The sequence below is a fragment of the Neoarius graeffei genome, chromosome 11 (genome assembly GCF_027579695.1).
Source record: "Neoarius graeffei isolate fNeoGra1 chromosome 11, fNeoGra1.pri, whole genome shotgun sequence".
Taxonomy (NCBI): Eukaryota; Metazoa; Chordata; class Actinopteri; order Siluriformes; family Ariidae; genus Neoarius; species Neoarius graeffei.
This window is the reverse complement of record NC_083579.1, coordinates 61,097,751-61,123,108: the sequence shown is the minus strand read 5'-3', so window position 1 is coordinate 61,123,108 and position 25,358 is coordinate 61,097,751. Positions and strand designations below refer to the sequence as shown.

Here is a 25,358-nt window from a genome sequence, read left to right as displayed (position 1 = left end):
ACTAGAGGATAAATACCTGGAACTTCCCACTAGTCAGACAGAACTGAAGAAGCCTTTCAGATGAGAGGTGAAACGTCTTCAAGGATTTCAAGCAAGTCCAGTTGCCTTCTTTAGCACCTACAGTTTACTATGACCTGAATGACTGAGAACCTTCACGGACACATTTCCAATAGTTGATTCTAAATTTCTTCATAGTCTCAGAATTTTGACATTCTCAGGCAGAGAATTATATATCATAGCAGCTGAAAAAGCAAAAGTCCTGTGTTCTGATTTTGAGTTTATTTTTGCAATATGAATATTGTTCTTTGCTCCTGTGGTATATTTATGAACATCAGAGTTTTTAACAAAAGTTTTACATAGGTATTCTGGTATAAACCCCTTCATACATTTGTACACCATCAGACATTTGTTAAATTTCCATCTTTCAACAACAGGAACCCAGTTTAGCTTTCTGAAAAAGACTTCAGATCACTCATCCCTGATTTTCTTCTTTAATATCAAACATGCACCTCTTGTCTGCAAACAATAGAGCCTTTCCAACTTAGTCACATCTGCATTTGGCCAGACTACATCACAGTACTTGAAGAGAGGTAAAACCAAGGTGTTAAAGATCATCTTGCTGGTCTTGATATCGAAAATTGACATTATTAATTATTTCTGCCATTTTTACAGCACAGTAAAATGAACGAATAATTTACAGTACAATTAATAATTTCAGCTATGTAGACAGATGAACAGAGCTGCACTTCATTTGTGATTTGTTTGTATAACTGGACAGTATCTGTAATGTATGACATGATATATTACGATGTTCAGGGCAATATTATGTGATGTCCTTTTTACTCACGTGTCAAGATCAATGGTCTGGACTGGCAGGTATCCAAGACGTGGATGTTTATTGAAGTACTTCTTTGAGCGAAACTTGTTTTTCAGCACCTTGGTGAAATCACGCACATCTTCCCCAGATGTGGTCTGTAACAGAGTATAGCTCATAAACATCTATTCAATTCCTTTGACCAGTTTGTATATCTGAGTCTTCATAGGAATACCCTATACAAAAATGTACAGGGATTTACTGAAAAAATATATTGCAATGTATTCTATTTACAGTTTTAAAGACTATTGTGAGATTGCTCCTCACACAGAAGTAGCACTGCCTCCAAAACACTGTGAACATCAACAGACAGACACAAAGCTAAAACCTGACACAACCTCCACACTGTGGAAACTGCCACTATGAGAAAGCTGGCATAAAAGACAGAGATGCACCCTCAAGAATACACACACATTCTTACCCTTCTCACTTTCACTATCAGTCTATAAATAAACACCCCCACCCAGGTCCAACTGATATTTGTTATCTGTGTGATTGTGTTCATAGTTGGACTGCAGCCGTATTGTCACACAATTTTCACACCTTTCCATATGGCACAGTATTGAAATAGTCTTTTCTACTCTTTTTTTGGGTTACAAAACATGCAAAAAGATTAAAGATTGTTATGGCAAAACACCATGTGCTCTCTCGAGTTGGTCCGTGGCTGATGTGCTGACGTGCATCAACAAGAATTCCTTGGAATTCTTTCAGGATTACTTTATAATTAATCATTTATATTTCAATAGACATTGATTTTCCCTTTTAGTGTCAGATTTTAAATATGGACAAAGCTGTTAGTGTTTCATTTTACAACCCCAAATCAGAAAAAGTTGGAACGGTAGGGAAAATGCAAATAAAAAAAGAAAGTAGTGATTTCTAAATTTACTGTGGCTTGTACTTCATTGCAGACAGTATGAGCTCAAGATATTTCATGTTTTGGTCAACTTAATTTAATTTATTAATGTACATCCATTCCTGTGTTTCACGCCTGCAAAACATTCTAAAAAAAAGAAAAAAAAATTGGGATGGGGCAATTTAGGGCCAGTAATGAGGTCAAATAATTAAATAATGATGTGATTTGAAATAGGTGATTGTCAACAGGTGCCTGTAATCATGATTTGGTACAAAATCAGTATCCAGGAAAGGCCTCATCTTTGAGGAGTAAGGATGGGCTAAGGATCTCCAGTTTGTCAACAAATGCCTGAGAAAATTATTGAAATGTTTAAAAACAATGTTCCTCAAAGAAAGATACAAAGGCATTTGGATATATCAGCCTCTACGGTGCATAATATCATTAAATGGTGTGTAAAGGGCAAGGGCGCAAGCCTAAGCTGAACACCGGTGATCTCTGATCCCTCAGATGGCACTGCATCAAGAACCATCATTCATCTATAACTGATATAACCATATTGGCTTGGGATTACTTTGGCAAACATTTGTCAAGCACAATATGGAGTTACATCCACAAATGCCAGTTAAAACTTTACTGTGCAAAAAGAAAGCCTTATTTTAACTGTGTCCAGCTGCACTATCAATTTCTCTGGCCTCCAAGACATCTGGGATGGACCATGATACAGTGGAAATGTGTATTGTGGTCAGACAAATCAGTATTCCGGGTCTTTTTTGCAAGAAATGGATGCTGTGTGCTCCAGACAAAAGAAAAAAAGGACCATCCAGACTGTTACCAGCAACAAGTCCAAAAGCCAGGGTCTGTTCTGGTATGGGGTTGTGTCAGTGCCCTTGACAAAGGTAACTTACACTTCTGTGATGGCAGCATTAATGCAGAAAAGTACATTGATCCTTTGGACTTGTGCTGTCTTCAAGACAATATCTGTTCCAGGGATATTTCAATAAGACAATGCAAAACCACATTCTGCACACAGTTACAGAGGCACGGCTGTGGAAGAAGAGGGTGTCTGTCCCTTCTGTCCCCAACAGAGAATGTGTAGCGAATTTTGAAACAAAAAATATGACAACAATCCTTTACTGTTGCACACCTTAAGACCTGCGGTACAAATGGGACAAAATATCACCTGAAACACTTCATCACTTGGTGTTTTCAGTCCCTAAATGTCTTTTAAGTGTTGTGAGAAAGAATGGCAACATTATAAAGGGATAAATGCTTTACAGTCCCAACTTTTTTAATGTGTTGCGAGAATCAAAATTGAAATGTGTTTATTTTTTAAAGAGCAATAAAAATTAAAGGAGGTAAAATGTCAAATAATGTGCTGCTATATTGTTTTGAGTGCAATACAGGTCAAAGATTATTTACAAATCATTGTTTTCCGTTTGAATTTCAATTTCAACATATTGTCCCAACATTTTATGATTTGGGCTTGTAGATGACATACAATGTATTTGTAATTAGTTAAAACAACAACATGCTGTCTATGTGATTTCGTAAAAGCACACCAAAAAGCATGAGAAGACATGATGCTCACAGGGCTGCAGTATTCCACCATAGGATAGGTTAATTTGTGACTGCTAGTGGTTCTTCCAGTGAAAAAACATCTTTGACACACATCATAGTTGAAATGCTTCAAACTGCGATACCTGAGAAGAAATAATAATAACTTTATTAAACACAAAATCCACTCCGCTGACACTGGTTTCTATTGGAGATGTGTATAAACTTATGCTAATAATCTATATCTACATTATTAACTTTGTAAAATATATAATATAACTAATATAAAATAGGTATAACGTGGCAGCTGAAAAAACAAAAGTTCTGTGTCCTGATTTGGAGTTTATTTTCAAGATATGAATATTTTTCTTTGCTCTTGTGTTGTAATTATGGACATCAGAGTTTTTAACAAAAATGTTATGTAGGTATTCTGGTAGAAGCCCATTCATACATTTGTACACTATCAGACATTTGTTACATTTCCATCTTTTAACAATAGGAACCCAAATGAGCATTTAAATTTTTTTTTTTTATTTACTGTTGCACTCACAAATAGCTTTCATATTTCTTGGTAATTGATATCATTATGTAATGTAAACTACATGAAAGAATGATGTATACAAATGATCTTTGATGAGATTACCTAAAGCCCACCATGGGACACTCTTTACAGATGTTACACTTGGTCTTGTGCTTGGAGGTCTCGGCTGCAGCCAATCTGTGCAAAACCGGCAGCCACACCATGGACTGAGGCTCCAGATGCATCCACTCTACAAACTGCTCCAGCTCAACTTTGTCCTTATCGCCCACCTGAAGTACACAGTAACCTGAGCTCAGGATTGAACTGGAGGCCCTGGAACTGTGAAGCAGCAAAGGTTCCTGCTGTACCACCCTGCTGCCAGGAAAAGTTTTCACTTTTCAAATTTAAGGATGCTTCAGCAGAATATTTAGCCCATTAAAATCAGCTGTTAGCAGAGCAATAAGTGAGACCAGCAAATAATTTTGTCCTACAAGGATGTATCAGTATCTAGTTAAAAAGATGAGTTTCTTCACAGGTATCGGAGGAGGTGTGTGTTACACCTCCAAATAACTCATTTAACTCCATTCTAGAAATAGGGAAGCTACTCACTACAAACTACATTATGTGAAAATGGAAGCACAAAATTAATAAAGGATTTTCTAGATAGTTATTTATCATTTTACAGACATTCATCTATGACAAGCGAGTGTAATGTTCCTGAACTCCTTGATCAGCAGGAGGTTAATGTGTGATTTTATCAGAGCTGCCAAATGGAGTATTATTTTTCATTCTAATCATTCCTCATGACATCAGACCTGTTATTAGTTTTATACATCAATTAGAGCAGGTCAGTCAAGATAAAGGGTATAAAGAGTGTCTATTTCATTTATTGAAATATTACCTAAAATGGGTTTATGGTTTGGCAGATGTGGGACTGCACAGGGAGACGACAGCTCAGTGGCAGTTAAAAGAGGTGACTAGATTCATACATATTTTGTATGCGTCATGAGAACACACAGACTATATGCCGAAAAGTACACTATATGGGCAAATGTTTGTGGACGCCTGGCCAACGCGCCAATATGTGGGCCTGCCCCAAACTGTTGTCACAAAGTTGGAACCATAAAATTGTATAGGAGGTCTTCATATTATGATTTCCCTTCACTGGAACTAATATTGGTGTGGAAGCATTCAAGTAGCCATGCCCTCAACCCCCTTGAACACCTTTGGGATGAATTGGAACACCAAGTGCATGCTAGGCATTACTGCACGATATCATTAATGTTTTTGTGGTTGAATGAGCACAAATTCCTACAGCCATGCTCCAAAATCTTGTGGGAAAAACTTCCCAGAAAAGCGGAGGTTATTATAACAGCAAAGAGGGGACCAGCGCCATATTAATGCCCATAGTTTTAGAAAAGAATGTTCAGCAAGCAAATCTGTTTATGATAGTCTGGTGTCCACATACTTTTGGCCATAGAGTATAGCTTTGTATAGCTAACAGATACCATACATGTGCTCATTAAATCAAGTGCAATTCCTTGAACCTTTTATTTGTGCAAAATGTTTTATTACAGTTTTATAGACCGTCAAGACAATCAAGACAAAACTCTTGTTACAAATATGTGCAGGTTTGTTGCCTTAGACTCACATGCTGAAAGCAACTGTGAACGCTTGGTTCCACATTACTCCCTCCGAAAGCAGCAGCCTCACCCAGCTGGTAGGGGATCTGGATGGTGGTGTATAGCAACAGTGCCAGCTGTTTTGGGGTACACACTCCTGCAGAGCTGGCCACCTGAGTGAACAGATCTATGGAAAGGTACCATGAATTAGGACTGAGACTGATATTCATTTGGAATCACAGACAGGTACTGCTGTGTATGTACTGAAGGTATTAGCTTAAAAGACAAAATAAGCTTAAACATTGCAGTAGTTCATTGGGTTGGATTGCTATGTTACAGTTTTAGGGTTTCAATTTGATTCTGAGCTCAGGTTACTGATTCTCCCTGTGTCTATGTGGGTTTCCTCTGGGTTCTCTGGTTTCCTCCCACATCCCAAAAACATGCTAATACGCTATGCTGAACTGTCCCTAGGTATTCCCACCTCATGCAATGAATTCTTGTAATAGGATCCACAACAACACTGCCAGGATGAAATGGGTACCAAAGATGAGAAATGAATTATTGCTTTCAATATGCTGAAGGCGAAGTGGCACAATCTTTCTGAAATAAAAAAAAGGTAAAAAAAAAAACCCTTACATTTATACTTCTCTCCCAGGTGTCCTTTTGAAAGAGAAAGAAGCCCAATCTTCATGGACAGAACATGGACTTTCCCACTTCGATCCCTAAGACAAATTTTAAAAAAGTAATGAAGGTGAAATGAATCTTACATTATTGGTAATGAGATCAGATCATGTTTAAAAGATAAAGCATTTTCTTCAGGGCAAAAACAAAGAATCTATTCTACACAGGAATCGTCATGACAGTCATGAATTTTGTGGATAGTCTATTAGTCACAGTGAAATATTCTTTGTGGCATTCATACATGCCTGTCGTAAACATTTAGAAGCCAGTTAAGACACAGGTCCACACACAGAGGAATATTGATAAGATGTGGATACACCTTCTGAAGCTCAGTGTATATTGTCAATAGACAGGTAATGATGGCTGGAACCTCCAAAACCTGCTCATTATGAGTCAGCTGATGTTCTTCAAAGATACCCTGAGCCATGGCCAACTCCAAAAGGTCCACTAAAAAAAAGATTAATATTAATTTATTGCTTCATCTCCATTCATTCCTCTGCTCACAAGAGACACATCTTTAATGAATTCTATTCAGTGCATTTTAACAGAAAGCAGCAGAACATAGCATATCTCCCAGCATGCAACAAAAAGTTTCAAACTCAAAATCCTTGAGGAAAAAACTTGCACTAATTTTATCAGTTAAACATTCCAACCAACTCTAATGAATGGTTCATTAACATTGAACATTTGCCTTCTAGCTCACTTGACAGAACACGTTTCTGCACAACTAGTGCTGAACTAATGCAGTCAGTAGCACTATTTTGGCTCCAAATGTCTTATGGATATTATGAGATTTGGCACTCAAAGGCTGTACATCACTAATAGTCCTCAATACACTCAGCTAAGATGCCTCTGGAAGACTGTTGTGCTGAATTTCACTCTTTTATATATTTTACATTAATCACCAGACTGTGGCAAACACTTTCCTTGTCTCCCTCCATTCAATGGTAAAATGGTTGCATCAGAAGCAGGTAGAGGCAGAAAGGTAGAAGATACTCACAACACAAGGCTTTCTGAACTCTGCGGCTCTTCAAAGCTGTGCGGTAAGCTGAAAATCGCACATGCTGGAGTTCAGCTACAGGAAAAGAGCATTGTCATGTAATTAAAATGTAATTATCATATAGAGGCCACACATAGATTTTCTCATTTCCTTTTCACGTGATCTTGTATGTAAATAATAAAAACGGCTTAAATTAATCAGTATTTCTATTTTTAAATAAATATCGGTCATGCTATTTAATGGCATCTTCAGATGCTGGATTTAACTCACTCATTGATTGAAATAGCTGAGTCATCATTGGATGATCCCATGATGTATTCTGCTTTTCATGACTGAAATTTCAGAATTTTTAACAAATCCAATTAGAAAAAGAGAAAAAAATGATATATAATCATACTGCATTACTGATTTGAAGTACAATCACGTCTTGAATATATAGCCTATGAATGAAAATAGGTTGTGATTAGAAAAGCATCAAATCAAAACTCACTTGATATAATAAGGAATACTGTTCTGAAATACCGCCCTCTGCCATGGGTACTGAACCGAGACTGATGAAAAGACGTGAAACAACTTAGTATTGTTTTATGACTCTTTAGCAAATGTAACATGGTTAAGACACAAGTACAAAATTGACTGTGCAACAGGCATAGCTGAAAATGTACAGAAAATTTAAATTTAAGTGAAGGATTATATCAAAATAAAATCACCTGGAAGTAGCTTAAAATGAACAAGAAAGTTAATTATTTTAATGGAAAGTCAAGGTCATATGAAAAGATTTGAATGTTAATGTAGGAGTAGAGTTATCAGCCAAATCACCTCAATCGAAGCAACCACTCATGAGATCAGGTTCTTTTTTTTAATAAAAGAAACTGCACTGTATAGAATAAGACTAATAAACATGATGACTGGTTGTGGTATCCACAGGGGAGAGCAGGGAGACTTGGGATAAGTTTTCAGCTTTTGTAGATTGTGTGAAATTCTTTGCAGGTAGCGTCACATTCATATTGCATTAGAGAGCATTTACTATACCCTCTTACCACAACATTAGTTTCTCAGCTTGTCACATATACTGGCCTTCAAGCTTCACATTTTGTCATTATTTTTTGTGGGGAGACATGAGACATTGAGGGAAGACATGGGACATTATGTTGGGAGACTTGAGACATGGAACAACAATAAAATACCTAGGCCTACATGTTTAATTTTTATTTATGATCAAAATGTGTAACATATGAACTGTATGAACACACAATGCTGGTACAGCGATAGAAAAAATGTCAGTTTAGCAAAACCTGACGAGACAAAACAGTTCCATTCTCAAGAAGGAATGAAATAAGTTTAATCCTCATGCAGGTACACTCCCACATTTTTAACAAACATTTTAAAACAATTTTATATTTGTAAGCCACAAGAGAAAACCTGTAACATGAACTGTCTCAACTCTCCCCACCTAGCCATTTTGAAGAAAAAAAATCCTTCAATGTTTTTCCCCAGAATTTAAGTTGAATAAATAATACTATATCTGGTAACTCTAGGCGCCATACTTTAATTCCTAACAAATCCTGAATTCACCAGCATACTACATTACACCACAGAATAGAGGTGGACTGCGAAATACAAGTTTTGGTTGATTAAAATATTTACCTGCACAAACCTTGCTGCAGTGTCAAGCTTCATGGCTCCAAAGGAAGTAGATTACTCTAAGGGGCAACATCTAACTTCTGATATAATCTTAAACGTGATTGGTTGAAATTCATTTATGGGAATATAAACTGTCCCAAGTCTCCCTGCTCTCCCCTACAGATAGATCTGATGTTTTTAACATAGATAATAAATAAATGTTAAAATACACAGAAACATGGTTAATTTGATTGATAGTCAATCAAATATATATTTAAAAAATTCATGCAAAGTACAATAATTCCAGTATTTTTCTGTACAACCTTACCAGATAAGAAGTCTTGAGACAACAGTATGTTATCAACTTGAGCATCTAAGATCTGTCTGTGCTGATTCATTGCTGGTGCCTGTGAAAATATGATTAAAGGGGTCATAGCTATGCCAAAGCTTTAAAGCTTTGATTCTGTAAAAGGAATACCCACTGTAACAAAAGGAAATAGAGAGAGGAATCTTATACTTTTCAAATCTAAAATGCCAAATTCTTACAAAGAGCGTCATATTGACCTTTCTCCATCCATCCATTATCTGTAGCCGCTTATCCTGTGCAGGGTTGCGGGCAAACTGGAGCCTATTCCAGCTGACTATGGGTGAGAGGCAGGGTACACCCTGGACAAGTCACCAGGTCATTGCAGGGCTGACACAGAGACAAACAACCATTCACACTCACATTCACACCTACGGTCAATTTAGAGCCACCAGTTAGCCTAACCTGCATGTCTTTGGACTGTGGGGGAAACCGGAGCACCCAGAGGAAACCCATGCAGACACTGGGAGAACATGCAAACTCCACACAGAAAGGCCCCCCATTGGCCACTGGGCTCAAACCCAGAATCTTCTTGTTGTGAGGCAACAGTGTTAACCACTACACCACTGTGTCACCCTACTGACCTTTCTGTTAACAGCATTTCATCTAAAATGTGCGCTACATTGGAGCGCTGAACTTGAGTGGCCTGTTCCCACATTATACTCTTGCATGGATAAAGAATATTGTTATGCAGATGGTTCGAAAGTGTTTACTGAGACAGTTCTCCCACTGCAAAAGACGTCTTACATTTTGATTTGTAGTTGAATTTGGCAGATAATAGCTGACAAACACTTTTGTTTGCTTTGAACATTGTGGCCACAAATGGATAGATTGTTATGTTTTCTGAAAACTTTAGTGTAAGAGGACACCTGGAGGTTACTGTTTAATTATCAGTGCCCTTCAGCAGTCCAGATCAATATCGAAGGTCGATATCATGGCTCTGAGGATCCACAAAAGATTACGACAATCACATACTCATTACACAGCAAGACACTAACTGCAAACGAAACGAGATGTGGCATGGTGCTATTAATGTAAGATTAGAAACAATCAATTCCACTATGCCATCATTGAAATATGAATATGATAAGGTCAGTTAGTCATACAAGGATGACTGGTTGCCAATTTTGAACCTGTTAACAGCTACTTTGATGAAAGTGGATGACATTTTATGGCCTGAACATTGCTGTTGCCGATGTGGAATTTACACATTACATTATTTAGACATTACATTTTATAATAAACCTACCAAGGACATTTCACCCATACACCTACATTTCAGTAATACGTATAATAATGCATATAGTGTATTTTAGACTGACATGATGAAACCCTGATGAGTCTCTCACCTCTGAAATGCCCAGTTGTGTTTTAGAGCTATGAGGTGGCAGCGGTGAGATTGGAGCCAGTTGAATGTCAGGAAGTGGAACCAAACTGCTGCTCATATCTTTTGCACCAATAAAACTTTGCTAAACATATAAACATGAATTTTTAAAACAACAAACAATGAAATTTTACTCATTGATCTGTTCAGCATCAGTCAAAGCACATTCTCACACTATGCTGGGAAAAATTATGTATAAATCTGATCAGACAAAATAAAAAAAAAAAAAAAAGAGTTTAACATAATTTTTTTAACAACAAACAATGACCTTTACCCTCTGATCTGTTTAATGCCAGTCAAAACACATTCTCACAATAACAAATATGCTAAGTAATTTTTTTTGTGTGTGTTCAAGTCAACAAATTAAATCAGACCAAAGATTAAAACAAAAAAGAAAAACTAATTTGAGTTTTTCACCTTAAGCAATTCACTCTCAGACTCCTCAAAACCATCCAGCATACAACTGACCAGACTTTGTCCTTCTGAGCACCATTCCTCCCACTTATTCTCCATCTCTGCCAAGCCCAAGTCTAGCTGATGCATGGCATCCTGTAGGTCCTGCAGTTTTCTCAGTACCCAGTTGACCTGCTGCTGCCAGTTGGCTGTGTTAAAACAGAACTGATCCCAGTGATGCTGGACTTCCACAGCCTCATCCAGCATACCTTGAGCCAGCCACATGTTCCTCTCCTGTAGAGCAGACTCTGAATATATCAATACAAAAATAGAGTTCAGAGAATAGTCAAAATACAAGTACATTTTACCAGCTACAATCATATTAGTAAATGCATAAATTTGAAAAAAAAAAAACCCACTATATTAATATGCACTCACCATCAACTTTATTAGGAACACCTGTACAACTGCTCATTTATCCCATTATACATTTATCCAATCAGCACAATGTGGTGGCAGCACAAAGCATAAAATCATGCAGATACAGGTCAAGCACTTCGGGTAATGTTCACATCAAACATCAGAATGAAGAAAAAGTGTGATCTCTGTGACAGTTACCATGGCATACTTGTTGGAGCCAGACGTGCTGGTTTGAGGTTTTCAGAAACTGCTGATTTTCTGGGATTTTCAGACACAACAGTCCGTAGAGTTTAAACAGAATTGTGCGGAAAAAAAAAAAAAACTATACTATGAGCAACAGTTCTCTGAGTGGTAATGCCATGTTGATGAGAGAGGTCAGAGGAAAATCGCCAGACTGGTTTGACCTAACAGGAAGTGTATAGTAACTCAAATAAGCATAGTTTACAAACATGGTAAGTAGAAAAGCATCTCCGAATGCACAACACATCGATGAGAGTATTTTTGATGAACTTGTGCCCATGATAGCCTCAGATTCTTGTTCTTTGCTGACAGGAGTGGAACCTGATATGGTCTTCCACTATTGTAGGTCACCTACCTCAAGGTTTGAGGTTTTGTGCATGCTGAGATGATTTTATGCTCACCGCGGTTGTAAACAGTGATTATGTGAGTTACAATATCCTTCTTGGCAGCTTGAACCAATCTGGCTATTTTCCTCTGATCTCGCTTATCAACAAGGCATTTCCACCCATAGAATTGTTGTTCACTCAGTATTTTTTTATTCTTATTTTTCAAACCGTGTAAACTCTAGAGACTGTTGTGTGTGAAAGTCCCAGTTGATGAAATTCTCAAACCAGCCCATCTGGTTCCAACATCCGTGCCACAGTGTCAAAATCACAGAGATCAGATTTTTTTTTTCATTCTGATATTTGATGTGAACATTTAACTGAAGCTCTTGACCTGTATCTGCATGAATTGTGGATAACTGCTTCAATGTGCAGATATACGGGTGTTCCTGATAAAATGGACAGTGAGTGTATATAATAATCATTTACTGTACATGTCCAAAGGTTCGAGGGGGGGCCCGACTCTCAGATTTTCAAATAAATATAACATTCTTTATCTGAGCTTCCTTTTGCCTTTTTAAGTTTCCCCTCAGTTTTACTGAAGGATCACTAGAGCAAAACCTATTTGAAGCAAGAAGCATAAAACAACATAACAAAAATCTCGAAGCAATTTCCCATCAGACATGGGAACACATAAATCTGAGCTCTACAATATCATCATCTGAAGTCGCCACCTCAGTCACAAAAAAAAAAGTTCACAAGCAAATTTAAGACAGTGGGGAGGAATGGCCATAATTTTTCACTCCAATAGCATTTTTGTAGGGACATCCAGACACCACAAGATCCTGTCAAAGTGCAGTTTGTATAAACATCTCTACTCTTTTAGAAGGTGTTATAAATCCAGATCAGATTTACACCCGTCTTTTTTTTCCTCATTCTGTCTCTGAGCTTTACTCTCTGCACTCAGCCATAAATATGATTAAAATCAAGTGATGATAAAATGTCCTTAATTTATAATAAGTAATGACTTTGGAAAAGGACAAAGTGGTGCAAAAAATGAGAAACTGTTTGCTGGAAGTCGACATGTCAGACTCATGTTTCACTGGGTAACATACAGTGTCTTGTGAAAGTATTCATCCCCCTTGGTTTTTGTTCTGTATTGTTGCATTACAAGCTGGAATTAAAATGGATTTTTGGAGGGTTAGCACCATTTGATTTACGCAACATGCCTACCACTTTAAAGGTGAAAATTGTTGTTTGATTGTGAAACAAACAAAACTTAAGATGAAAAAAGAGAAATCTGGAGTGTGCATAGGTATTCATTCCCCCCCCCCCCCCCAAGTCAATACTTTGTAGAGCCACCTTTTGCTGCAATTACAGCTCCAAGTTTCTTGGGGTATGTCTCTATTAGCTTAGCACATCTAGCCACTGGGATTTGTGCCCATTCCTCAAGTCAAAACTGCTCCAACTCCTTCAAATGAAATGGGTTGCGTTAGTGTACAGCAATCTTCAAGTTATGCCACAGATTCTCCATTGGATTGAGGTCTGGGCTTTGATTAGGCCATTCCAAGACATTTAAATGTTTCCCTTTAAACCACTCCAGTGTAGCTTTAGCAGTATGTTTAGGGTAATTGTCCTGCTGGAACGTGAACCTTCGTCTCAGTCTCAAACCTCTGGCCAACTCAAACAGGTTTTCCTCCAGAATTGCCCTGTATTTAGTACCACCCATCTTTCCTTCAGTCCTGACCAGCTTTCCTGTCCCTGCAGATGAAAAACATCCCCACAACATGATGCTGCCACCATCATGCTTCAGTGTAGGAATAGTGTTCTCAGGGTGTTGGGTTTGCACCACACATGGCCAAAAAGATCAATTTTAGTCTCATCTGACCAGGGAATCTTCTTCCATGTGTTTGGGGAGTCCGCCACATGCTGTTGGGCAGACTCCAAATGTGTTTTCTTTAAGCAATGACTTTTTTTTTTTACACTCTGTGGAGTGTAGGGCTTAAAGTGGTCCTATGGACAGATACTCCCATCTCCACTGTGGATCTTTGCAGCTTCTTCGGTGTTATCTTTGGTGTCTTTGTTTCATCTCTGATTAATGCCCTCCTTGCCCGGTCTGTGAGTTTTGGTGGGTGGCCTTCTCCTGTCAGGTTTGTAGTGGTGCTATATTCTTTCCATTTTGCTATAATGGATTTAATGGTGCTCCCTGCAGAGCATTTTTTAAGGATTTTCCACTAGGAAACCAACTTGTCTGAGCAATACAATCACAGGCCCCAGAGTCCATGCGGCTGCACCGCTGTGGCAAATTCTGTGATGCAAATTGCCGCATTACGAATCCTCATTTCAGCCAGCATAATATCAACATAGTTAATGCAGTGCCAAGTTTTCCTTGTTAAATGTATACTTACATGGTACTTGGTTAATTAATTGCAACTGATTGAACCAAATGATAAGACATAACTTGGTTTAAAATTTGGTCTCCCAGTGAAGCTGGTTTGGCATTGACTAGGAGACCAAATCTGGCCACTGGGAGACCATTTGGTCTCCCAGTAACTATGTTAAAAAATGCTCTGGCTCCCTGGGATATTCAAAAGTTTGGGATATTTTTTTATAACCCAACCCTGATCCATCCTTCTCAACAACTTTGTCTCTGACCTGTTTGGAGTGCTCTTTGTTTTTCATGTTGCTTGCTTAGTCGTGTTGCAGAGTCAGGGTGCTTCCAGAACAGGTTGATTTATATAAACATCATGTGACAGATCATGTGACACTTTGATTGCACACAGGCGGATCTTAATCAAATAATTATGTGACTTATGAAGTGAATTGGTTGGATCAGCTCTTATTTAGGGGTTTGATATGAAAGGGGGTGAATACTAGGGCTGTAACGATACATCCAACTCACGATTCGATTCGTATCGCGATTTTTGACCCATGATTCGATACGCCCACGATTTTTTTTAAATGTTTTTTTAAAGTAGTAAATTTGACTTATTAACATTTACTTACTTACATTAACTATTTAATAACAAATAATTCAGACCACTGCAGAGAATGAGTAATATGTATGCAAAAATGAACAAATGTATATCCAAAGATTGTTTTATTTCTCAAAATAATACTGTTGAGCCGGAAGCTCTGTTTTTTTCGGTTCTGAAAATGTCATTTTTCCAAATCGTGTAAATCCGTTAAGATTTTTTTTTGCGTGTCAAAATGTAACTGCCGCAGAAGGCTTCCGCCCAAGCAGACATGCCTTCAGTGTTGCCAGATATTGCTAACGTTTTCCACCCCAAAATATGTTCAAAACCAGCCAAAAAGCACCTAAACCTGCCCAATCTGGCAACACTGCATGCCTTTCCGGTCAAGTGATTGTGATTGGCTTGTGGCACACCTAGCCAGCCAATGAGCTGCTTGTTTACAGATTCGCTCCCCGCGTCGCAACCAGAATGGCGACCGCTTAAAAGAAATGAATGCTCTGCCAGTGACGAGTGTGGACGTTGCGTGACTCGCAGAAGATTGTCGCAGGTCGGCGAAAAAACGACTCAGGCTACGTTCACACTGCAGGCTGAAGTGACTCAAATCCGATCTTTTCGCCCATATGTGACCTGTATCCGATCTTTTATTGACAATATGAACGACACAGATCCGATTTTTTCAAATCCGACCCAGGCCGTTTGGATATGTGGTCCTAATTCCGATTCCTATCCGCTCTTTTCATATGCGACTTCAGTCTGAACCGCCAGGTCGCATTCGTCCGACTTACACGTCATCAACAAGCCACAAACGTCACTATTCTGCGCTGAAGTAGGTGGCGGGTCTCTCAAAAAAAGTTACAACAACATGGCGCATAATCACGGGCGCAGATAGAGGGGGGGACTCGTCCCACCTAGATTTAAATTCACCTCGTTCGGTCCCCCCCACTTATAGGGAGGAAAAAACGTCTATGCTGTCTTTCTTTGTATAAGGCAAACCTCACGGAAAAATCAAAAGACTAATTACCATTCGGTTTATTGAGGTGCACGGCAGTGTATACATACCGTAGTTGCAACAACTCACATAAAACAAAGACTGATATTCGGTTGGTTGAGCTGCGCAGACTGCACAGGTTGCGAGCTCGAGCTTGGTTGCTATGGTTACTAACAACAAGTTTGACAGGCATATCGGGGTTGGGGTTGGTTTGCTGGCAGCTTTGTCCCCCCCAGTTTTTTGTCCCTCCCAGTTCAAAAAACGTATCTGCGCCCCTGCGCATGACATCAATGCGAGGGACGCTTCGGGCTGTGAAGGTTCTGAATCTTCTCAATGGAAGGACGCAGAGGTTAGGGAGCTGATTTCCATTTGGGGGGATGCAGCTATTCAAGCTAGATTGGATGGGTCATACCGCAACCGGGCGGTTTTACTTCCGTAAACACTGGCCATGCTCACTGCGTGTGACGTCGTCGTATCCTGCAATGCGCATGCGGAACACTTTTAGGTCGCTTTTCGTTCATACTGGGGATCACATACAAGTCGCATATTGAGGTATTTCACTCACGTGACCAAGTCATGTGATGCTGCCATTTTGGACGGCACGGCTCGAATCAGTTTGAATGCGAGGAAGGCGACAAACGAAAAACATAAAAGAAAAAGGAGCAAGATGCAGAAAACACCTTCACTATCCAGCAACGTAGGGCATTTACAGGGTGAGCACAGGGAGAGGTATTTGCAAAAATTGAGGTTAGCAGGCTTAGAGAACGACGTTTACCTGCTTCCACCAGGATTGTTCACTGACAGCTAAGATTTGTTCACATTTTCATTTACTTTCGGTCCTCAGGATAAACAAAATGTTATTAAATGTCATTGAAATAACTTCTTAGTCTGTTGAGACATGGCCCGTTATAAGTTTTTCCTTTACTGTATTTACTAGTTTACTGAGCGCGCTCCGGGGCTAGCTAGCGCTCCGGGGCTGGCCGGCGCTGGCTAGCGCTCCGGGGCTGGCCGGCGCTGGCTAGCGCTCCGGGGCTGGCCGGCGCTGGCTAGCGCTCCGGGGCTGGCCGGCGCTCCGGGGCTGGCCGGCGCTGGCTAGCGCTCCGGGGCTGGCCGGCGCTGGCTAGCGCTCCGGGGCTGGCCGGCGCTCCGGGGCTGGCCGGCGCTGGCTAGCGCTCCGGGGCTGGCCGGCGCTGGCTAGCGCTCCGGGGCTGGCCGGGGCTGGCTAGCGCTCCGGGGCTGGCCGGCGCTGGCTAGCGCTCCGGGGCTGGCCGGCGCTAGCTAGCGCTCCGGGGCTGGCCAGCTCAGTAAACTAGTAAATACAGTAAAGGAAAAACTTGAGACTGAAAGGTTTTAACAGTCATCCAAATGACTGAACGTAAACGTTGCTACAGCAACATACTAGGTACTATGATGTTGACATTAGCTAGCTTGCCGTCCAAAATGGCGGACACCAGGGCGTCACGTGACCCTGTGACGTCAGGTGAAATACCTCAATATTTGTTAATGTGAACGACCTCACAAAAAAATCGGATTTCACAAAAAAATCGGAATTGAGCATTAAGCCTTGCAGTGTGAACGTAGCGTCACTAATAGATATAAAAAAATAAAAGTAATTTAAGTAAGTTTAAAATGTAATTTAAATAAAAAGTAAAGTATTCATAAATTGAAGTTTGGAAGCGCCTCTGTTTTTGGGCTGAGGAGTTTGAAAGGGTGTACCGCGATTCTGCCTTCTTGTATCGCGATACGGATCGTGGCTCTGCGTATCGCGATTTCGATACGCATATCGTTACAGCCCTAGTGAATACCTATGCACACTCCAGATTTCTGTTTTTTCATCCTGATTATTGTTTGTGTCACAATAAAACAACAATTTTCACCTTTAAAGTGGTATGTTGTGTAAATCAAATGGTGCTAACCCTACAAAAATCCATTTTAATTCCAACTTGTAATGCGACAAAACAGGACAAATACCAAGGGGGATGAATACTTTTGCAAGACACTATACATCAATTGCAAAATTTTTATGGATGTTTCACAGCTGCTGAACTCATCTTTGTGAATGTTTGACTGATAAAGCAAGAGAAAGAAACACTCCCTCACGTGATGTGGGATCTCTAACCTGCTGCTTCTTTCATGTTGCTTTCCCTCAGAGCATCCACATGCGGCAGAGGTAATGAACACACCTGCTTCAGGTGGCACTCAAAATCCTGCCTTCGAGTGCTGAGCTTCCTCTGCAGAGCCTAAATGATACATTATGCACTGTTTAAAAAAAAAAAAAGCTCCATGTGAGCAGATAAAGCTCAAGCATAACATCATACTGATTTGCCAGGCTATCCTTGACATTTCTAAAAGGTCAAAACAAATAGAACTATTTTATTAATTCAGAAAGCAGCTTTTCTGCTCAGGGTGTAAAATAAAATTAGAGGGGAAAAAAGTGATATAACTTTGGAAACAGGATGTCAGAATGCAAAAGAAAAAAAACATTTTGTATTCAGCTAAAGGTCATCTTGAGAAGTCAAGCAGAGACATTTTTATGGTCTATATTAAGAGCCAAAGTACATCATTTCCTGTGTGTTCTTTACTGATAAAGCCAACAGGCTGATATTGCAATCTATCAGCCAAACAGTCAGAAGCTGAAAATGCGGACATAATTGGAGGAACATTATGAAGGCCTGGTTTTAGTTTGTGCCAAAATAAAGCATTAAAATGATGTAACAGTGACATCCTTGCAGTGTCCAATCTCACTTTACCAAAATAACACAATGATTCATTATTAAACGGCATACACACACACATATATATATATATATATATATATATATATATATATATATATGGGGTGGCACGGTGGTGTAGTGGTTAGCGCTGTCGCCTCACAGCAAGAAGGTCCGGGTTCGAGCCCCGTGGCCGGCGAGGGCCTTTCTGTGCAGAGTTTGCATGTTCTCCCCGTGCCCGCGTGGGTTTCCTCCGGGTGCTCTGGTTTCCCCCACAGTCCAAAGACATGCAGGTTAGGTTAACTGGTGACTCTAAATTGACCGTAGGTGTGAATGTGAATGGTTGTCTGTGTCTATGTACGTATCAGCCCTGTGATGACCTGGCGACATTCAATACATAATTTAAAATAAATTCAAATAATAATAAAACAATAACAGAATTACAAAAAAAAACCAAACAAAAAAAAAAAAAAAAACCCACACAATATGTTCACAGCAAGAAAATAACAGCTCTAAGTTATCACTAAAATAAAAATAAACATTTCGCGTCATGGGCGGGGTGGGTGGGTAGGGGTTGTTCTGTATGTTGTCTGTATATTTTGTGAAAAAACAATAAAAAGTGGGGATGACCTGGCGACTTGTCCAGGGTGTACCCCGCCTTTCGCCCATAGTCAGCTGGGATAGGCTCCAGCTTGCCTGTGACCCTGTAGAACAGGATAAAGCGGCTAGAGATAATGAGATGAGATGAGATATACACACAAATATTTGAGTAATGTTTTGGAAGTTACTAAGACATGGTATGTGAACTATAGTGTTAGGCTGACTTTGTTTCTTGAAGAAATGCTGTGAGCAGAACATGATATAATGAAGCCTAGCGCAGTTCTAGAAGGTTACATTATACCAACACGGAAACCTAAAAATGCAGTAACACCGATCTGAGGACACCAAAATATCAGCTAATCAAATCACAAAATCAGTCAAAATGTTTTGAGGAAGAACTGGGGTTTAGACTTTCTTTTTAAATTAAAACACTATTATAATTTATCACATGATGAAGTGTATATCAAGGTCAGGCTTCATTATATCATGTTCTACTTTTCATGAATTTCTGCTTTACAGATCGGTGTTACTGCAAATTTTAGGTTTCCGTGTCGGTATAATGTAACCTTTTACAACTGCACTAGGCTTCATTATATCATGTTCCTGTTTCATGAATTTCTCCTGTAACTGACCATACAGCACTTTTGTTGGTGAAGCAGATTATTAACATCTCCACTGGTGCTTTGCCTGGTCAGTTCTTCATCTTTCAGCTTCACCCAGAACCAAAGTTCCTCCAGTAGCATCATCAGACCTGCTCCACTCTCATCATGAAGCTCCACACACTCCCTGGAAGAACATGTTGCTTTACATAGCAGAGTTTTGTAACACTGTACATGTTAACTTCAGCAGTGAGAATTCTGCCTTGAAATTATAAGGTTCTATCTCTGATTTTAAGATTTTGAGTTATAAAGGTCTGATCCTCAATAATATCACAAACATTTTATATATACAGCATCTTTATACTTTTAATTAATATTTTGGTATAAAACATCACACATGTTCAGTGGCTGCTAAATAACACTATAGTTATGAACGAGATTGGATCTATAGTTGCATGTAGAGTACCTGTTAGGAAAGATATATTTTCCATAAGCGTGGTTATTTTCATCAGGACTAATTTCTTTGCAACCCTGTGACTGGTCCCCAGATATCCTTCTAGAGGAACCACAGTCGGCATCGATCTCTGTCTGAATATCCTGGGGAGAGATTGTAGAACAAGAACAAGCGGAAACCACAATGAAATTAATTCAAATAAATTAAATGTTAGATACTGAATTGATTATGTGACTTTTGTGTGCTCAGTGTTGCTTATTATTAGCCAAGCGCACTAGCCTGTCTAAAAAGGCAGATACATTTAAAACAGCAACATTTTCCTTGTTGTCATAGCTTTTTATTTTTAACCAGAAAAATCTCACACTTTAAGATGTACAATGAGTGAACAAAAATATCCGCCTACTAAAATTGTTGTTTCTCCAAATGAAGCAACAGCCATTAATCTCTCAGAAATATTTAATTAACATATGCAGTGGTTATAAAAGTACTGAGACATGCAATATTCCTACAGCAGTGCACGTCATCATTCAGAACAGCAATATCTTCTGCCAAAGTTTTCCTTTAGAACAAATGAACACTGAATGTATCAAACATGCCTAAGTTTCCCAAAAGCATCGCAGCACAAAGATCATCGTTAAATGGTAGAGCAAGCAGTACAATAAACACTCTCTCTCAGTTAAGATGCTCTTAGCATTAAGAGGCTTTTAGGAAACCCACCTCACTTCAGTAGACCCATTTTATTTTATCAAACCTGGTTTATTTGTTCTCTCCCTTACTGTTTGTAAAGAGTTATTTGAGACAACAAAAGATATGAAGCCTCAGAGAAAGTCTTTTGCTATGAAAATGATGAAAATCTCTGGCTAAAATATACTCAAACAGAGACTAAATAAAACTTCACTGTAATATAATATATTACTCCTATAGTACATGTACTGCAAGTCCATTAACCCCCCCCCCCCCCCACCCCCACCCCCCCAAAAAAGAAAAAAAAATCCATTCATTGGCATTACTGAGTGAACAGTATAGGCTACATTTTGGTTGTTTAACCATCATATTACAAGTTATTTTATTAAGGAAAAACACAACTCATTTTGTCCCTCTATAAATAAAATTGTTTCACAATATTTTCTCTCTAACTCTTCTTGATATAATGAATCAGTTTTTTTTAATACTGTATGTAATGTCCTTGACTAGGCATTAAGCAGTAAAGGTCATGATACTTTATTGCACAGAAGACAGGAGTTACTCAGCTCAAAGTAATAAGGAATATTTAGCTCACATTTCTTTTTTTCAAAAGGATCAAACATGGCATTTCTTGCTTTTGTCTATTACAAAGACAAACAAGAGTACTCAGTTATGCACCGTAGACTACAATAACCAAACACAGGTATGTTGGATTAATTTCATGTAATTAAGTACCATCGTCGTCACTGCTGAACCTGATCCAGGCTTGAGGCGAACCATGTTTGGGTGACTTGGCTAGAATTGCAGTAGGTTGGCCAGTTCCTTTCTGCACACTCACAGGCAATTTAGAGTAGCCAGTTAACCTAACTGCATGTCTTTGGACTGTGGTGGAAACCTACATGGGGAGAACACGTAAACGCCACACAGAAAGGCTCCCATCAGCCACTGGGCTCGAACCCAGAACCTTGTTTCCATGAGGTGACAGTGCTAACCACTACACCACCATCCCGCCATAATTAAATAAAGCCAGCCAAACTTCTAAGACACACTGCAACCAATAACAGCTTGAACAGAATCTTATTCATGGTTATTTCTATAACTCAAGCTTATAATGTAACTAAAATATTCAGACAATTTTTACCTTTTCTATTCAGACAGAAGATAAAAGGCATATTGGATCAGAGGTGGACAGTAATGAAGTACATTTACTTGAGTACTGTACTTAAGTACACTTTTTGAGTATCTGTACTTTGAGTATTTTTTTGTGGAAACTTATGACTTTAACTTCACTACATTTGAAAGGCAAATATCGTACTTTTCACTCCACTACATTTCTATCAAGGTCCTCGTTACTCATTACTATGAAGCAGCTTTGAAAGTGGATGTTTTTTCTTTTCTTTTCTAAAACATGATTGTTTTTTTCCGCAGGTGACACTGAGACAGCCTGTCAGTAATCACTAGGGTCGTGTCCATAGACTGTATAAAATCAAGCTCAATTATTTCTCAACAGCATTATTTGAACACAATCAGCTGATGGCAGAATGAAAGGAGGCAGTTCTTCTGGAGAATGCACGCACCCATGGCCATACCTGGAACTCATGTTTCAGTTTTCTGAAAAGATTAAAGATACATTTCGTTTTAAATGTTTGCCAAAAACGAGCCACATCACGGCCTACAAAAACTTGCCATTCAACCTGCGGAAGCATATTGAGGTATATAAACGTTTTATTCCGTGAAAAAGCTTGCAATGAAATTGTCTGTGCTTTTAGAGCTAGCGATAATGTTTCAATAGCTATGCAGTCTGGTTAGTCAAATGACTTTCTATGGATTTGCCCATCAAGTTGCCGTGGCCTTGTCCATGGCTAACATTTACACATAGCTAATTAACTTGGACACTGTTAGTTAGCATGTAAAAACGGAGTTATGCTAACATGACCAATGTTAACTTATCTGAAATGCTTTCAGAAATATGTTTCAGCATAATATTTGCCAGGGGCGGCACGGTGGTGTAGTGGTTAGCGCTGTCGCCTCACAGCAAGAAGGTCCGGGTTCGAGCCCCGTGGCCGGCGAGGGCCTTTCTGTGCAGAGTTTGCATGTTCTCCCCATGTCCGCGTGGGTTTCCTCCAGGTGCTTCGGTTTCCCCCACAGTCCAAAGACATGCAGGTTAGGTTAACTGGTGACTCTAAATTGACCGTAAGTGTGAATGGTTGTCTGTGTCTATGTGTCAGCCCTGTGATGACCTGGCGACTTGTCCAGGGTATACCCCGCCTTTCGCCCGTAGTCAGCTGGGATAGGTTCCAGCTTGCCTGCGACCCTGTAGAAGGATAAAGCGGCTAGAGATAATGAGATGAGATAATATTTGCCAAATAAACAGAATGTAGAAATCTCGCTTTTCTAGTAGCATTAGCTACTCAATATGATTTCGAGTTTGAAAAGAGTTTGCTAGCATGTCAGGTGGAGCTTTCACTTTCACTTAAACCACCATGATGGCACAGCATGTGTTCATTTTGTGAATTCACATTTCTGTCCTTGGTAGCGGCATTAGGTTTTGTAAGTGTTGTGGCAATAATACAACAATATGTTGACAGAAAATATACTTTTAATACTTAAGTATTTTTAAAACCAAGCACTTTAACTTAAGTAAAAATTTGACTGTATAACTTTCACTTGTATCGGAGTAACATTTGACCAGTGGGATCTGTACTTTGACTTAAGTAATGAAGTTGGGTACTTTGCCCACCTCTGTATTGGATGGATGATGAGTGTCACTGCAGGCAATTTGCTTTCCTACTAGGACTCAGATATACAATAGAACTTTCTCAATTGGCTTGGTTCCATCCCAGAAAGAATTCAGAGCCATTACACTGACTGACGTCCTCTCAGGGAAACCTAATGAGGATTTACACTATAATTGTGTTAGGTTTGAAATAAAACCTTCTTTTTGCTTTGGGCCACTGTTCTTCTCCCTATCTGACTGAATTATAAATTACAACACTTTATCCTGTAAGTATATCCAGAATTAACTGTTGTGTCACTATAAATGGTGAATAAAACAGGGATTTGTTGTAGGCCTGTACTTTATTCATTTTTTCCTATTAAGAACCACTTAAATCTCAACTATTCTTTAGTGCTTGATGTGTATTTCACAAGCCATGCATTGTTCTAGCTGTAATTGTTTTTATTAATTAATAAATGTATTAAGATTTTTCTCTATATTAAATTTTAAAAATGTTAAAATAAATTCCATGTGTGACACATGGAAATAATTTTAGTCCATACTAATGCATGAATAATAAATTGAAAACTATTAGTATCTTAATTATATATCAATTATATATCAACCACTAAAATCATATACATCTCCAAATTTCAAAATGAAGTTTAAATCATCTCACAAGATTTATTATTACCGTAACTCTCTAAAAACCAAACAAAGTGAAAGAAATTACTTGCATGAGAAAATTCAGTGAAATGAGATCGAGTCATATGTATGGTTAAAAAGACAAGTGAATGTTTCTTCAAAGTAATACTTTTATGCTGATATATAATACACATCTACCTTGCCTTATGCCTGACTGTGTGGCTGACTGTTTAGCTCAATTTCTCCAAATGTTAACATTTACCAAGGTATCTTTATTAGAGTTCTTTTAAGAAAACTGCTATTTAAAAAAAAAATAAAAATTTTAGAAAAACTCTGCTCACAGCATTGAATGGAATTGAAAATTTTAAGACCTTGCTGAATTCACTTAGCTTTATATTGGCAAGTCCCTAAACTACAAATGGGACTTGAAACTCATTTTTCAAACAAACATATTCAGTGACACTATTTTAATGAACATCTGAATTAAGTAATTTTCTCCTCTGAATTGACAGTTTCCATCCCTTATACATAATTAATCTCTCAGCTCTTATACTACATTCCCCAAAAACAAAGTCAACAAAGACAAAGATAATTCAGTCACTATACCTTGCACAGTTTCTGATATCTTGCTGATGTGAAAGTCAAGGTTTGGAAACGGTGCAGAAAGAGCATGACTTTCTGGAGTGAGGATCTCACCATAGCCATTATTCTCCAGCTGTGTTTCCTCCGAAAGCTCCTCAAGATTTTCATCCTTTGGGACAACAGCCACCTGTTCTCTCACTATGCGCAATAATCATTGAACACTCAAAGTCTCTGTGCTAGTCCACTTCCATGCTTTTAAATGGTTTTCCTCTGGAGCTGAAGGGCATAGCTGAATGTAAAAGGCTGCGAAGGGACTTAATCCAAGTGCAATGGACAGAGGATTCCAGCTCAACAGCAGTCTTCTGGCACGGACACTTACTGGTTACAACTAATGGAATACACAAAGATTTACGAGAATGCCCTGAAAAGCCAGTGTCTCACAGAGCAGCACCTTTAGAAGCATCTTCCCTGCTTGAGGATGTGAACAAGAAGAGAAGGGAGGGGTGAAGAGAACACATAATGAGCTACTCCACACACACCCAGTCTTTAA

The 25,358-nt window shown here is 38.9% G+C and overlaps 1 protein-coding gene across 1 annotated transcript; it reads right to left on the bottom strand.

Moving 5' to 3' along the window:
- Positions 1 to 843: 843 nt before the first annotated feature.
- On the bottom strand, positions 844 to 25,358 carry LOC132893935 (utrophin-like). The gene is made up of 16 exons (XM_060933110.1): positions 24,833 to 25,358; positions 20,194 to 20,324; positions 19,761 to 19,914; positions 17,934 to 18,054; positions 10,893 to 11,176; positions 10,441 to 10,560; positions 9,056 to 9,134; positions 7,595 to 7,655; positions 7,375 to 7,436; positions 7,105 to 7,179; positions 6,350 to 6,551; positions 6,060 to 6,145; positions 5,453 to 5,610; positions 3,925 to 4,091; positions 3,316 to 3,427; positions 844 to 972 (listed from the first exon to the last, which is right to left on the bottom strand). The coding sequence occupies exons 1-16, from the start codon at positions 24,974 to 24,976 to the stop codon at positions 844 to 846; spliced, it is 2,085 nt and encodes a 694-aa protein (XP_060789093.1). The 5' UTR covers positions 24,977 to 25,358.